Source organism: Zea mays, chromosome 3, assembly GCF_902167145.1.
Source record: "Zea mays cultivar B73 chromosome 3, Zm-B73-REFERENCE-NAM-5.0, whole genome shotgun sequence".
Classification (NCBI taxonomy): domain Eukaryota; kingdom Viridiplantae; phylum Streptophyta; class Magnoliopsida; order Poales; family Poaceae; genus Zea; species Zea mays.
The window spans coordinates 192,525,903-192,540,730 of record NC_050098.1 but is presented as its reverse complement, the minus strand read 5'-3'; the positions used below and the strand labels follow the sequence as shown (position 1 = coordinate 192,540,730).

At 46.5% G+C, this 14,828-nt stretch overlaps 3 protein-coding genes across 4 annotated transcripts; 1 reads left to right on the top strand and 2 right to left on the bottom strand.

The window, feature by feature from the left end:
- Positions 1 to 1,221: 1,221 nt before the first annotated feature.
- On the bottom strand, positions 1,222 to 5,617 carry LOC103651099 (stomatal closure-related actin-binding protein 1). Its single transcript, XM_008676703.4, has 9 exons — positions 4,871 to 5,617; positions 4,180 to 4,308; positions 3,043 to 3,135; positions 2,508 to 2,657; positions 2,332 to 2,400; positions 2,102 to 2,185; positions 1,821 to 1,998; positions 1,507 to 1,623; positions 1,222 to 1,386 (listed from the first exon to the last, which is right to left on the bottom strand). Exons 1-9 carry the CDS (start codon positions 5,150 to 5,152, stop codon positions 1,244 to 1,246), a joined length of 1,245 nt encoding a protein of 414 aa, XP_008674925.1. The 5' UTR covers positions 5,153 to 5,617; the 3' UTR covers positions 1,222 to 1,243.
- Positions 5,618 to 8,611: 2,994 nt separating this feature from the next.
- LOC100383685 (Calmodulin-binding transcription activator 2) lies at positions 8,612 to 10,636 on the bottom strand. The gene is made up of 3 exons (NM_001176324.1): positions 9,807 to 10,636; positions 8,979 to 9,311; positions 8,612 to 8,876 (listed from the first exon to the last, which is right to left on the bottom strand). The coding sequence occupies exons 1-3, from the start codon at positions 9,912 to 9,914 to the stop codon at positions 8,760 to 8,762; spliced, it is 558 nt and encodes a 185-aa protein (NP_001169795.1). The 5' UTR covers positions 9,915 to 10,636; the 3' UTR covers positions 8,612 to 8,759.
- Positions 10,637 to 11,106: 470 nt separating this feature from the next.
- On the top strand, positions 11,107 to 14,649 carry LOC542239 (beta-6 tubulin). 2 transcript variants are annotated; one of them, XM_008675207.4, is made up of 4 exons: positions 11,107 to 11,582; positions 12,369 to 12,769; positions 13,364 to 13,633; positions 13,746 to 14,649. In XM_008675207.4, the coding sequence occupies exons 2-4, from the start codon at positions 12,376 to 12,378 to the stop codon at positions 14,420 to 14,422; spliced, it is 1,341 nt and encodes a 446-aa protein (XP_008673429.1). In that variant the 5' UTR covers positions 11,107 to 11,582; positions 12,369 to 12,375; the 3' UTR covers positions 14,423 to 14,649. The 2 variants fall into 2 exon arrangements, with proteins under 2 accessions (XP_008673429.1, NP_001167651.1); NM_001174180.1 differs by having other exon boundaries at positions 11,355 to 11,575; positions 13,746 to 14,600.
- Positions 14,650 to 14,828: the final 179 nt, after the last annotated feature.

Genomic DNA, 14,828 nt, shown 5'->3' with positions numbered 1-14,828 from the left:
CGACGTTCAGCCATCTCCTCAGTGCTGAGCCTTCTGCCCTCGCCACGGCCCGGAGCCGCGCCCGCCGGTGGTGCCGGGAGCGCCAAAGGGACGTGGGGCGCCGGGAGCGCCATAGGCGCCGGTTTCGGCGGCGGAGGCAGGATGCCGCGTGCGGCTGGCCTGATATGGGCCGGCGGTGGGGCCCTGTCGAGTTCCATCAGCTCCACTTGCCGCGCGAGGCTCATAGCCGCCGCGAGCGACTGGGGGTTGTGGATGCGCACCGCATGGCTGAGCGGTGGCAACAGCCCGCCCGTGAAAAGTTGCACGCGCTGGCGTTCCTCCAGTGGTCCGGCGCGCGGTAGTAGCTCCTGGAAGCGGTTCTGGTACTCCTCCACAGTGCCTGTACGCCGACACTCAGCGAGTTCGAACAGCGGCGCCGAGCGTAGGGGAGGCCCGAAACGCAACTGGAGGATGTCCTTGAAGCGGTGCCAGCGCGGAGTCCCCTCATCCGTCTGTAGCTGGAGGTACCACGACTGGGCCACGCCCTCGAGGTGGTAAGACGCCATCCAAACCTTCTCCTCCTCCATGATCCGCTGCTGATGAAAGTAGGACTCACAGCGGTTGACGAAGAGCATGGGGTCCGACTTGCCGTCAAAACGCGGGAAGTCGATTTTTTGGAACCTTGGTGGTCGGTCGATGTGGTGCTGGCCGTCGTGGCCGCCGCTGCCGGACGGCGAGGAGGAGGGCGCCTTGTCCTTCTTCAATGACTCGACGTCATTTTGGAGGACAGATATCGTGCCCACGAGCTTCTCGATTATCATAGCCAAATCATCGATGGTTTTGGTGGTCATAATGGAGGAGGGCGACGGCGGTGATGGTGGAGGGCTGGGTGGTAGTTGGGTGATGTCAAGGGACTGATCGGAGGTGTGGGATCGAGAGGACGAAGATCGCCTGACTCGCGATACCAGGTTGTCAAGGGCCTGGGCGTCTAGAGCAGGGGGCCCTCGGCTACGAAGGTCGTAGCCGCGGTTCGTCGTCTCTCCGGCGTGGTTATTCCCCACAGCCGTAGGCTTAGTTGGTAGAGAGAGAGGTGGAGAAGGGATAACTTGTTTGCTGCCTTTATTCCTGACTTCCTGTGCCGCTTATATAGCCATCGGCCTGCTGTTATTTTAGGCAAGCCTAAACATGGTAACACTAATCAATCACTAATCAATCACTCCTTTCCTTTCCTCTACTTTCCATTCTTCTACTAATCAATCACTCATCAATCTCTCCTTTCCTTCCCTCTACTTTCCATACTTCTACTTACCTTTCTAGCCACTGCTTTCCATAAGCTCCTGCCGATCTCCCAGATCTGCGCGCCCTGCGCGCTCCTGTGCGCGGCGCCTGTCACGGGCGCGACGCTGCCTGGCGTACGAGCGCCCGTACATGGCAAGACACATTTAGGATTGCCATTGAATCTTTTAAAAAAATATAGATGGGGAAAATGACTTAAATCTGCTAAAAAAGCCTTCAAAAAGGACTAACCATTATCTATAGGGCCATCCGTCTGAACTATGATTTTATCTGCATTCAAAATAATCTCTGCTTGTAATAATCGACCAACATCAAACGGTTCTGGGGCATACGTAAATTTTGTTGCTCCTGCAGGAAGAGTTCACATCTTTACCAACCAAATGATTCATGAGATGTCAAAACAATAAGATCAAATTGACAATCTTTAAGAATAATTGCATAAGATGCCAAAAGAACCAGAATAAATAATTTACAGATAAGCCTATTTATTTGAATGGCTTAGGGAGAAGTCCTACTAGTATGCATGCACCTTATTGATAACATACCCGATATGAGTCCTCTACTGCCACCAGAAATTACACGATACCACTGAATTGGACAGTTCGCAATGTTTGGAGCACCATCAACTCGAGGAATAATACAAAACTGCGATCCAAGGGTATTAGAACCTTCAAGCTCAAAGAGGTCAGAACTATCTACTTCTAACCTCTTGATCGTGGCAAGCTACAAATGAAATAGTTGGGCGGTGATTATCAGATAGCTCAACATTACTAAAATTTGAAGACCCTACTAGTCCAAACTCTGCCCTATATCTGACAGGAGGTACCTCTTTATTTAGCTGATTGCATAGCTGAGTCTTCTGTGAGATGAGAGTCCGCAGTGCCTGAAGCTCAAACTCCATGTCCATGACCTATAATTATTTTTTATGTAAACATATCAGAAGATAGTCTATTTTTTACTAGCTCCATCAAATTAATAAACAGCAGAGTATATAGAACATGCCTATTGAGACCTTGATAAGATATCAAAAGAGAGCCCTGGGAACCAAAGACAAACCTTGATTGGCTGGTGTAGCATTTTTATCCTCCTAGCCTCTCGGACCTCTTTCCTAAGTTCTTCTATTTCCTGATTATTAGGGGACAAAAATCAAAATACAAGATAAATATTAGCCAACGGCAAGTGGCAATAAATGATACAAGACATACAAATCAAACGAACATCCAAGCTCTTACTGAAATAAGTACCTCCTCTCTGCTGCTTTTCGTAGAATCATGCACATGAAATGCTTTCTCGACTTTTTCGATTGCAGCTCTAGCCTTTTCAATTTCAGCAAGTGCAAGAGCCCTTTCCTCTTCAGCTACTTTGCGTGCATCTACAGTAGCCTAAAATACAAAAGTGACAATCTGGTAAATCTAAAGGTTCAGCTAGGGTAGTCTACTTCGTCTCCAGTTAAAAGGACGCTCCTAGGCTGCTACTGGTGCATGACACAATCAAAAGAACTAAAAAACTTGTGCATAACACAATCAGAAGAAATAAAAGGAAGTTATAAAATCACGAGAACCTGAAATTTTCTTGGTGTTCCAAAAAAAATAAGAACATTACATTTCACTGGAAACATGTGCATGGTACCTAGCTGTGCTGCCATGTTTATATAATATCATATTGACAAATAGAAATCAGTCTTCTTTGCGGCCTCACCTCAGCTTCAGGTAAAACATTTGAAAAGGCTGCAAAGTTAATTGGATACTAACAAAAAATGCAGCAGACCTGCTTAAGGAAGTTAGCCAATTTTTTTACTTCAGCCTTCTCATAAATTAACTCCCCTTCTCGTTGTGTCAGCTGGACAGCTAGTGCCTCCACCTGATAGCAAATAATTTCATAATCACATAAGCATTTCTCCAGGTAAAGGTAGCATAAAGGGGGTAAACATTTATAATCTGAATGTAATATGAACAGGACACAATGGCAGGCGTACTTGAAAAGTAAATTAGATACGAAAAAGGAATGGCATGTGAGAACATAGTCCTCGATTCCCTGTTCATTCAGAATAAGAAATTAGAGAAATACTCCAAAAAAATCTCAAAAACAGGTCCAAAGAAGCTACAGGTGTAGATATCAAAAGGATCTCAAGACCAATATATTCATCTTGTGAACTGTTTCGCAGGTTGCTATTTATAATTACAAATTTACAACAACACAATAAAAACTAGCATCATTTTCCTGGTCTTATCCTAAACTCTAAACGGTAAACGGCCGGTCACCCTTTGTTATAACTTAGGCCGTTTAGATTTAAGAACAGTGCTCAAATAGAGTTAAATGGCCTAAGCGGTTTTGTATAGTAACACTAAAATATGCATATTTATGTATGTAAAGTCAAATATGCTAGGAAGTATACATATTTACACATGCAAAAAAATAAGGATTCTACTAAATATTTTTTGGAAGAAAACTAAATCCCACCCACCTCATATACTTAATATGTTAATTAGCTGGGTGCTAAATGCGGTAGTCATAATCCTCCTATTGACTAAATGTCGAATTAAATGGCCATCTAGCAAATTTAATCATGTTTTAACTTGATTCTGTTGGACCATGTAGAGTTGAGACGGAGTTTTAATGGTTTAAACGGTCCAACTGTTTAACTCACCACTTAGGGCCTAAACATAACAGGCAGCCTTCGTTTACCATTTAAACAGCGAACATAGAAAATTTCAAAGGTGGAAGAAACAACTACTTATTTGAATAGCTTATAAGGTTTTTGCCTCTATCTGGAACACTAATCACCAACCTCAAGCAACAAAAAAAAAATAGAAGGGGTCCAATTTGAATAAAACACGGATTTACAAGAAACTTATAACAGCAGGCAGATATTGGTAAGTCCAGAAATTTGTGAGAGAAAGATACCAGTGAGATAGCTTCCTCAGCATCGTCTTTATTTCGACCAGCCACACGACCTTTCAGTGTGTCTAAAACATCTCTGAGCTTCTTCAAAAGAACCTGCCTGTCTAATGAAGCAGCTTCTCGACGCTTAGCCTGAAACATTAGGCAACAACTTCAGAATGGAATCCATTTTAATGGGAGTAGCATAAAAGTAGAAACTGAAATTCATTAACAAGCTTATGAGTTCTCAGCTATCAAAGTAAGATGCAGAACATCACTGCAGCTCATAGAACTTTGCATTTCACTTCCCATGTTTCTATACATTTTCTTCTTAACAATATGATGTTGCAGAGCAATTTCAGGAAAGAAAGTCAAAGCGGCAAGTACTTCAAAAGGTGGTCTAAACAAGAAATAAAGATTGAGAAAAAAAAAAGTAATAACTGAGCTCTGGGGCAAGCCACAGATAATATATGAGAATAAACGCCAACTTGATATAGTTACTGGCAGATAACTTGAACACAATCTGAATCTTTATCGTTGCCATTCAACTAAAAAACAATTCTCTAACCGTAACCAACATCATTAGCATGAGAGGTACTACTCCAGAATCCCCAATAACAATGTAATTGCTGATAACAACAGTTTTCAACCTTGCGTAAGATTTCCTATGAGATACCATTGACAAAAGTAAGTAGAGGCATACTGAGAAAACTACCTCTTCAGAAAGCTTGGAAGCGCTAGATAGACCCTTCTCAAACTTCTCCTTGAGATCACGCACAGAAAGGCGCCTGTGCTGCTCTAGCAGCTGCGCTGTTTCCTTTGCAACAACCTCCTTGAGAGGTACGGCCTCATGCGTTTCCTCTGGATCAATGATTTGGTTGTTTGGTCCAATCCTATAGTCTGGGAAACAGCCCTTGGGAAAGTTAACATCAGATGAGACCAAATCAAGTGCCTCCTTCTGCATGCCATCTCCGGAGTCATGGATGACCCTTGTCATGTATGGTGATCTGATGACAAATTGGCCAGGAACGATAATTCCAAAAGGCAGCACTAAGCGCACCCTTGAGCCTGCTGAAGCGCTAAAAGGATGGGTAACGCTTCGCTTTGGGGCATGAGCTCTCAAAGCGGCGCGATCGCCTTGGTGGAGCAGCGGCTGCTGGCTCCCGCTGCCCTCAGTCCGCGCGCGGCGAAGCCTCCGGGGCCGGAAGCCGTTGACGATCCACTAGAGGGGGGAGGAGAGAGAGAGGCACGCACACAGGGTCACCGACCGGTGTGCGGAGGACCGGAGGCGAGGGCGCGAGGCGAGAGGGGAAGCCGCTGCCGCCGTCGCTGAGAGCCCGAGCGCCGCCGCCGTCGCCTGTGCCGACTGCCGAGCGCGAGTAAGGGAGAGAGCGGAAGATGAACGCCGGCGGTGCGAGGGAGATGTATTTTTTTATATCCGATGCACATAACTAGAACATAACTATTTGGTGCACATATAATATATATGAATTAATAAAGTTTATAAAAAAATTGAAAAAAAGTCATACATAGTGTTTCCATCCTACTCTTATTGTATAAAAAAACATGAAAGAATATGTATGATTTTTTTCAAAAAAAAAATGAGCTTTGTTAGTTCATAATTATCACATGTGTATCAAAGATATGTTCAAAAAAAAACAGTAGCTGATGTGAGCCTTCGCTGGAGCAGTGAAACGGTGAGGGCAAAAAAAAACATGTGGACGTGCTGCGTGTGTTTGGTTAGCAAGTTGATGTGGAATGGACCGGATTCAACCTACAATAATCTGTGTTTGGTTAAGGCTCGCTGCCTCGCTGGTTAGGTTGGTTCTAGGTCGAAATATTTCTTGAAAATGTGAGTTCTATGGATTCCTCAAAAACAAGCGAACCATTTCGGTCCACTTCCTCCCCACTCTTCTGTCACTCATGCCTAATCCATTCGAGACCAGCACAGGGGCGCGCTGCCACTGCTGGTTTGCTGGGACAAGGGACCCCCGCCGACCTACCCTCCAACGTTAATCCTCCGCCTGCCTCCTGTCATCAATCCCCACTGGCCTGCTCTCCTGTGTGTTGGCCTCCAACTGTGTCGTCCGACTCTCCCACCGGCTTGCTGCGCCTCCCACCGTCAGTCTCCCGCTGCTCTGCCCTCCAATGACGACATGTTCTCCAGTAGGCACAACCCGCGAGCCTTTCTAGTGCTATCGTCAAACAGTTAAAGGTCAGTGCTCGTCATCGTCTAGACAAGCCATCAAGTCATGGCAGGCAAATGTTACAAATTTACTAAAATGCATCTTGATGTTGTCAGAATGTTACTTTAATTGTGACTTAAATGTAACAGTGAGACCTCATCACTAAAAATTTATGATCTGGTTAATAATGACTTTAATTTATGTATATCTTATGCTTATGGATCTCTCAAATATTAAAATAGTGTCGTTTTTATTTATTTTGAATGTTGTCATCTTATTGAATTGAATATATCATCCTGAGTGTGGTAATATGACCAGAAAGGTGGTCATATTAAGTTCATTCCTCATTACGAAACAAACAAAAGATGATGCAGATCCAACTCACTTTAACCATGTAATTAAACAAGAAACTAATTCAACATGTCACTGAAACCAAAAACAGGTGCGACCCAACCCAGAAAAAATAGGTCGGCTCCGACCCAACCCAACTCACGTCGTTCCGAAACCAAACACATACTAACATTCTTTTGGAGTTGGTTGTAGTGGGCTCTTACACAGACGAATGTCACGGACTAAACACACATGGCCTGGGTGGCAGACCGTAGTCTGAAATGGAAGGGACTTTTTCACTTGTCCGTCTTCGTACACCACATTGTTACATAGCTTCGGCAGCAATATTGCTAACGAGTCAGAAGAATAAAAAATGCAATAATTATGCATGACCGAGTGTATAATTAAATTGTTTTCTATGAGATGTGAACAGCTCAAATGCAGTACCCTCTACTTTTTTTAGTCGCTAACTAGAAATACTCCTTCGGTGACCATCACGCTACAACAGTGTTCAAAACAACAGCCATTATGTCTCCATAAAAAATAAACTTACATAAAAGAAGATGTATATTTCATATTTGCAAGCTTAAAAAAAATCATTGCTCGACATAAAGCAGCTACCCCAGCCGGAATGTATTTATTCTTTTAAATTAAAAGAAAATTGGTAGTCCATGTCCTAACATATAGGATACGGAGCCAATATGAGATAACCCACTAGCTATATACTCAATTTGTAATGAAGGGATTTAATTCCCTCCAATATCCTCAATTCACCTATAACCGAACAAACTTTTAAGAGGTTTATTTGACAAACAAAGAAACTGAAATAGGATGAGAATGGTTAAAATTCTCTTGTTATGCTTTGCTCCCAAATAAGCTCTAAGTCTTGCTTGGCAGGTGTAAAACAGAGATACGGGCTGGAAACAACTACTCTGGATCTGACTGTTGGGTGCCCATGCTCGATCAGATTCACGGTTGCAACTTGCAAGTGCACTAGCGCAAACGGGCCTACCTTTTGAATTCTACCGGACTCGTCTCCTAGAAGCGGCAACTGGGCCTGACCGCCGCCTGAGCAAGTTCGTTTTCCTCCACCTGCCATCTGAAACCTGGCCACCGAAGACGACTTCCTCAAACACTTTCAGTCTCACACCAAACATGAAAGGGAACCAAATACAATACAAAACGCGAACAATTGGAATTGTAAGGCCATTTTCGTACACTCGTGACTCGTCGAGTGCAATCATGGTTCGTCTACTCTGGACTAGTTGTATGCCCGTGCGTTGCAACGGGGACATTTATGCATGCATAAGTCTTTATTTAGTGATGCTATCAAGACTCAACTCAACAAAATTAACAAATGTTGAAGTCTGACATTTCGAACAACCAAAATTTGGCTCAATATCATTATTAATTGAATTAGGCAAATCCTAAAAGTTGATAATACATGATATGGTGATGTACCATGGCCTCCTTAGAACAATTCTGCATTGCAGGGTGAAAAGTATAAAAAAGGAGATGGCGAGTTGTGGCTATCAATATTATTTTATCTCACAAATATGATCCTCTTATCTATCAAAAATATTTTAGCTCACAAATATGGCGCTCTTATCTTATATGTTGTGGGGAATATGTTGTGGCATGATTTCTACATTACTTACATATGGACATATATTATGACAATATTCAACCCATCTAAATATAATCACAGAAGAAACAGTAAGCATAATTCAGGCTCTTAATAAGCGAGCAGCCAAGACGCAGCAACAAAGAGTGAGCAGCCAAGAGTTCTATATTGAACTCTGTGTATCATCTCAATCTGCAATACAAATTTGAGAAAAAAATCTACTGTAATGCTTACAGTCAAACAAAGAGTTCTATGTTGAACTCTATGTTCAGGTTGCTTTAAAATATAATAATTCCACAAATTATACTGATCAATTATCATAATCTGTAGAAGTCCATGTATTAGCTGCTATATCATTATATTATGGTGTTCAACGGTGAGTAGAGACCATTTAGTAACAACAAATTACATCTAGTCTGGTAAAGAACATGTCACTGCCTAACTGATCTATAGTAAGCTCCATGTCAAGAAATAGTCGACATCGGGGCATCGCCATCATCCCGGCATAGCTCCTCCAATTCAGTCATGAAATCACCCCCATCGGTGCCAGTTGAATCAGCCAGCATCCTGTCCTGCATCGCCTGTCCAAACATCAACCAGCACAAACAGTGTTAGAATGGTCACTACTCAAGCTTCCTCAAACCAGGGTTTGAAAAAAGGGTGACTAATATGTTAGGGAGGACCTGGGACTCTCGTAGGCTGTTAACACAGGCTTGCAGCCTGCGGTACTGGTCTCTTGCTTCAGGATACTGATTCATGGAACGCACACGAGCCAGTGCTCTATCCAACCTGCCTGTAGCCTGTTTCCTGCCATCCTTCAAGAAGTCATATTCATCCTCAGCCTCAGCCTTTGCAGGTTGGATCTGCCATGATGGACCTTCAAGTTGTTTCTCAGATTGGAAACCTCGCAGACCCCTTCCCTTTCTCCTCCACCTCAGTATGACTTTCTCCACGATGCCAACAGACCAGGCTACCTTCCGATAGCTTTTCCTTACCTGATGTCCACGTACATGGGCCTAACAAACAAAAGAGTATTCTTAGATACTGGAAAGAAACAAGGGATGGGAATTTTACCGCTACAGCTGTACTTAACAGCCTAATTTAATGTGATGGCTTTAAATCATCATCAAATAAATGTAACGTCTGAAACTGAAAGTTAAGAACTTTGCAGGTAAGTGATATGCCCAATATCCAAAAGAAGTGTGCCTCAAATAACTACGACAACCACCACCACATACTTTGATTTTCGCCTGTTGTTTCATCAAATACAAAATTATAATTGCCAGTGGCTGGAAAACCTTGCTTCACCATGGAAGTGGAGCTTGGAAAGATTTCCGTAACAAAGAAAAAACGACAGGAGTAGGTCATTAATTTGATGTAAATGACTACAAACAGTGATTTCTCAAATTAACTATGTGAAAAAATGGTAGACAGAGTACCAATGTAACCAAACTATTATAGGTTATATGAGATTTCAGACCCAAAAAAGTAGACATGCAAATAGAAATTACCTGTATCTTCACAATTTTCTGCCGCTCTTTTCTTCCTTTCCATCCTCTGAACTTGTTTTGGATACGAACCCAGCTGCGGTATACTCTGGGGGTCGAGGAACTCCACATCTGAGAAGGACCCTCGGAAGAAAAGCTCTACGATTTGCTTCGTGGCCAAACAAATGGCGCTGAAGTTGATGTGCTCAGCTGATCCGCTCGAGAATCCCACAAGCGGATAGAAATTCCGAGTAATCAGTCACGAAGGAGCAGGTCGCGCGGCCAGCAGCAGTCTGGGGTGAATCGGGCGGGGTCAACGCCGCTGGTGCTAAGATCGGCGCCGGCAGCGAAACCGTGCGGCCCCTTGGGACCCGAACCCAGCGACATGGACCAGGAGGAGGAGGAGGAGGAGGGAGGTTTTATCGTTTCCATCTGGAGCCGGCGGCGGCGGCAGGCGGGCCTAAGATTCGGTCCGAGTCGCGCCGGGGACAGTGACTGGATGAGTGGCCATCGCGCATGGAGCGGGCGCGGTTGTGGCGGGCTGGCTCGGGGTCGGGGTTGGTGGGGGCGCGTCCGCGGATCCCGCCATCAGAGAGGGCAGCGCCGTCGAGGGCGAGGGCAGGGGGCACGCGTTTGGTGTGGGGATGTCGGATCCGGGGAGGAAGACGCGCCGCGGGGGAGGGAGCAGTTCGCGAGGAGCAGTTCGCGGGGGAGGGAGCAGTTCGCGGGCGGAATGCGGGATGCGGGGAGGAAGGAGGAAGACACGCGCGGCAGCGGGCATCACGGCGCCGCGGGAGAGGGGGGCGTAACATCGCGGGCGGGCGGGGGCGTGGTGAGGCTGGTGGACGCCCTCCGTCCACCCTTAAGGATTAGTAGAGATTAGTGTGTGTGTGTACGAGCGTTGAGCTCGTCCCCAGCTGCTCTCGCTTCCAGCAAAGCAACAAACTTATCCACTGGCCTCACACACCTAAGCCGCGCTGGCCAAAGAACAGAACGATGTGCCAGAGCCTCGCCATTGTTCCTGTCCTGCGAGAGATCCAATCTCGGAACATACACAGCTCACGACAGGAAGGCAACAGAGCACTGTGCCGGCCGTGGCGCACGTGGCCCACACGTGAGTCCGCCGGAAAAGCCGAGGCGTCGCTCACATGCCCGCTGCTGGGGTCGAGCCGTAGCGGACGCGTCGGAGACTCTCCGGTCCACTGATGGCATGGCTCATGGCTGGACCTGGACGTCGCACCAACCGTCCCACCTCCTCTCCTACCATTACCAATAAAATAAGCGTACCCCACGACAGCGCCCCAGCACCGCACATGGGATCCAGCCTCAAGCCGGCTTGTGGGTCCAAATCTGGATAAACCCACCTGTCAGTGGAGTTAGCATGTGCCGCTCACCGGCCCAGCGTTTGCCAGCCGCGCGGCCGAAAACGCCCAGGGGCCAGGGCAGCTCGAGCTCGGGGACAGCCTAGACGGGTCACGCTGCCTGCTTTCCCCGTGGGCCCCTCCCCCGACGGAAAAGGCGATATTTGCGAGGGGCAGTTCGGGCACTTCGCCGCCGCACGGTGGGAAATTTGAAAACCACGCAAGGTGGAGAGAGATCTTGACCGAGCGCCGCGAGGAGAGCTCGGAGCGGGAGGGTACGGGCCGTCGGATGCTCGCAGCTGCCACCGCCGCCTACGGCTATTTTAACCCCGCGCTCCTGCCGACGCCGCACTCGCCCCCGGCCTCCTCCCGCCTCCCAGATCTCGCTCGCTCGGCGCCAGTTGCCTCGCAGTTTGGATCATCTCATACCTCGTAAGTCGTAAGGATTTCTGAACTACGCTCATAACCGAGTTTTCAATCTGTGTTGCGGTGTAGCATTATTTCTGATCTGTTAGCTCGGTTTTTTTTTCTGTTGCCAAATTCTGGGTTGTTCCCGCGATGTAACCGGAAATGCGATTGGATCCGCTGATTTGCCACCTAGGAATGTCCTGGCCCATGCTTGTCTCTCTCTCTCTCTCTTTTGACGAAGGTTATTCGATTGGTTTTGTGATTCTGCGTAGCTGAGTGGGATCCCTAGTGTTTGATTTTGGGGGAATTCAAGTCGTCCTTTAATTGCGAAATGTAACTGTTAACCTTAGAGACAGAGAGCTTTGTGGATTTATTATCATAACTTAGTGCAGTTTTGAAGTATAAGTTTCAGTACTGAAACTAGATCTGGAAGAACATACGTCACCGTTTGAACGGTTGGGCTCATGGAATTATTTGTAATCATGGGGAGATATGTTTGAAGTCTGCTATAATATTGATGCATTTAGTACCTATCAGTAGGCGATTCAGTGGTTGATGTGTGTGCAAGATGGTTTTGAAAGCCCAGATCTTGTCATGGTTCGCTATGTGATCCGAGTACGAGTTCAGTGACGTTTTAGATCTGAAACTGCAGTGACAATGTGCGCTCGCTCTCTGGTTTCGTTGCAAATGGCTAGAAATACTTGAGGAGGGTGACAACAAGCAAATGTTTTTCCTTTCCTTCGGCGCAGCATTTTAAGTTACTGTGTGCTTGTTGCAGTATCTGTAACTAATTCCTATGCGATTCTCTTGTTTGTAGGGCGAAGATGAGGGAGATCCTGCACATCCAGGGAGGGCAATGTGGCAACCAGATTGGCGCCAAGTTCTGGGAGGTGGTGTGCGATGAACATGGCATTGACCCTACCGGGCGGTACACTGGCAATTCCGACCTTCAGTTGGAGCGTGTTAATGTCTACTACAATGAAGCCTCCTGCGGACGCTTTGTTCCCCGCGCTGTTCTCATGGATCTTGAGCCTGGGACAATGGACAGTGTCCGGACCGGACCCTATGGGCAGATCTTCCGCCCTGACAACTTTGTGTTTGGGCAATCTGGTGCTGGTAACAATTGGGCTAAGGGCCACTACACCGAGGGTGCTGAGCTCATTGACTCTGTTCTGGATGTTGTGAGGAAGGAAGCTGAGAACTGTGACTGCTTGCAAGGTACTTGAGCTTATTGATGATAAAGCTGATTGCTTCAAGTTTTTATATTTGTTTCTGCTGAAGAAACTAGAGTGAGATGTTCATGTTGAAGTATCTCTACAGTTTCTTTACCCATGCTTGTGATTTTTTTCACTACAATGCGATACATTGAATCCATATAGGGCTGAAGCTATCCATGGAACTAGAACTGCGATATCCTGTTATAATGAAGCTGCTTTTGCTCTAGAACCTAAGTCATTTCACTCGTTTAGTTCATGTCCTATAATATAGAATGGATTATCCTAAATGACACTGATACTTATTGGTCCTTGCCGATTGCTTAGTATTTTCACATTTGAGTATCTTTTGTGCTGTTGCCATGTTTTGACACATGAGCAGAAACAAATTTTTTTACTTGCACTTGTTGCTTGAACAATTGGCATACCAAAATACTGTACATAAAAAAGCTGTTCAGACTGTGATTACTAAATCACCTATGCGTGTCATGTATCTTGGTTGCCATCTGTACTTTGCTATGTGTTTTTCCTAATCACCCAAGTAACTAAACTTAATTATCATGCATTGAACATTAACTCAATCTATTTGTTTATTCAGGATTCCAAGTATGCCACTCCCTTGGTGGTGGTACTGGATCTGGTATGGGTACGCTGTTGATCTCAAAGATCAGGGAAGAGTACCCTGACCGCATGATGCTTACATTCTCAGTTTTCCCCTCACCGAAAGTATCTGATACCGTGGTTGAGCCATACAATGCCACTCTTTCTGTCCACCAGTTGGTCGAGAATGCTGATGAGTGCATGGTTCTCGATAACGAAGCCCTCTATGACATCTGCTTCAGGACTCTTAAGCTGACCACCCCTAGCTGTAAGCAGCCTCATCCTTTCTTAATTTTATCTGCTCAGCATTGCAGATATATGCATGCTCGTACTAGTGTATTTACTGTGTATAGTAACACTGTATTTGTTAATTGCTGCAGTTGGTGATCTGAACCATTTGATCTCTGCAACCATGAGTGGAGTCACCTGCTGCCTAAGGTTCCCTGGTCAGCTGAACTCCGACCTCAGGAAGCTGGCAGTGAACCTGATCCCCTTCCCCCGTCTCCACTTCTTCATGGTCGGCTTCGCGCCGCTGACGTCCCGTGGCTCCCAGCAGTACCGGGCCCTCACAGTCCCCGAGCTCACGCAGCAGATGTGGGATGCCAAGAACATGATGTGTGCCGCTGACCCTCGCCATGGGCGTTACCTCACCGCCTCGGCCATGTTCCGCGGGAAGATGAGCACCAAGGAGGTTGACGAGCAGATGATCAACGTCCAGAACAAGAACTCGTCCTACTTCGTGGAGTGGATCCCCAACAACGTCAAGTCCAGCGTGTGCGACATCCCGCCCAGGGGCCTGTCCATGGCGTCCACCTTCATCGGCAACTCGACCTCCATCCAGGAGATGTTCCGGAGGGTGAGCGAGCAGTTCACTGCCATGTTCAGGAGGAAGGCTTTCTTGCACTGGTACACGGGCGAGGGCATGGACGAGATGGAGTTCACCGAGGCCGAGAGCAACATGAACGACCTCGTGTCGGAGTACCAGCAGTACCAGGACGCGACTGCCGACGAGGAGGAGTACGAGGACGAGGAGGAGGTGCAGGCCGATGACATGTGAGGGGAGGGCTGTTATCGTGTGAAGCCTTGTGGTCCCTAGGGCAAGCGGACCTCGATGAGTTCGGTGTTCCCTTTCGTGTTGTTGCCATCTTTCTACTGCTAGCGTACCCACCCTCGTGGCCCATTCCGTCGCTGTTGACGTATGTATTTTTCTTGTGCTATGGAACCTTGCTTTTGGTACGGTACTATCCTGCTAGTATGCTTGGCGTTTGAGGTTCCTGGCGTGAATTTAAGCCTTCCGTATGCAGTGATTGGAGTTGGAGACCGGCTGCTTCGTCCAGGCGAAGCAATTGACAGCGACGTGCTATACACTCAAGTTTTCCCCATCCTGTTACTGTCGATGTATGGATTGGGCAGCCATTTTCAGTAAGCCATCTATTGTTGCCTACTGGGGGCGGAGGGGTGCC

Coding starts and splice junctions, on each gene's coding strand:
- LOC100383685 (NM_001176324.1), bottom strand. CDS start 9,914: ATGTGGAGTTCCTCGACCCCCAGAGTATACCGCAGCTGGGTTCGTATC. Junction 9,312..9,806: donor AGAAAATTGTGAAGATACAG/GTAATTTCTATT, acceptor TTTGTTTGTTAG/GCCCATGTACGTGGACATCA. Junction 8,877..8,978: donor ACAGCCTACGAGAGTCCCAG/GTCCTCCCTAAC, acceptor ATGTTTGGACAG/GCGATGCAGGACAGGATGCT.
- LOC103651099 (XM_008676703.4), bottom strand. CDS start 5,152: ATGACAAGGGTCATCCATGACTCCGGAGATGGCATGCAGAAGGAGGCA. Junction 2,658..3,042: donor TGGCTAACTTCCTTAAGCAG/GTCTGCTGCATT, acceptor TTTGTATTTTAG/GCTACTGTAGATGCACGCAA. Junction 2,186..2,331: donor TGCTACACCAGCCAATCAAG/GTTTGTCTTTGG, acceptor AAATAATTATAG/GTCATGGACATGGAGTTTGA.
- LOC542239 (NM_001174180.1), top strand. CDS start 11,433: ATGCTCGCAGCTGCCACCGCCGCCTACGGCTATTTTAACCCCGCGCTC. Junction 11,576..12,368: donor TTTGGATCATCTCATACCTC/GTAAGTCGTAAG, acceptor TCTTGTTTGTAG/GGCGAAGATGAGGGAGATCC. Junction 12,770..13,363: donor GAACTGTGACTGCTTGCAAG/GTACTTGAGCTT, acceptor TTGTTTATTCAG/GATTCCAAGTATGCCACTCC.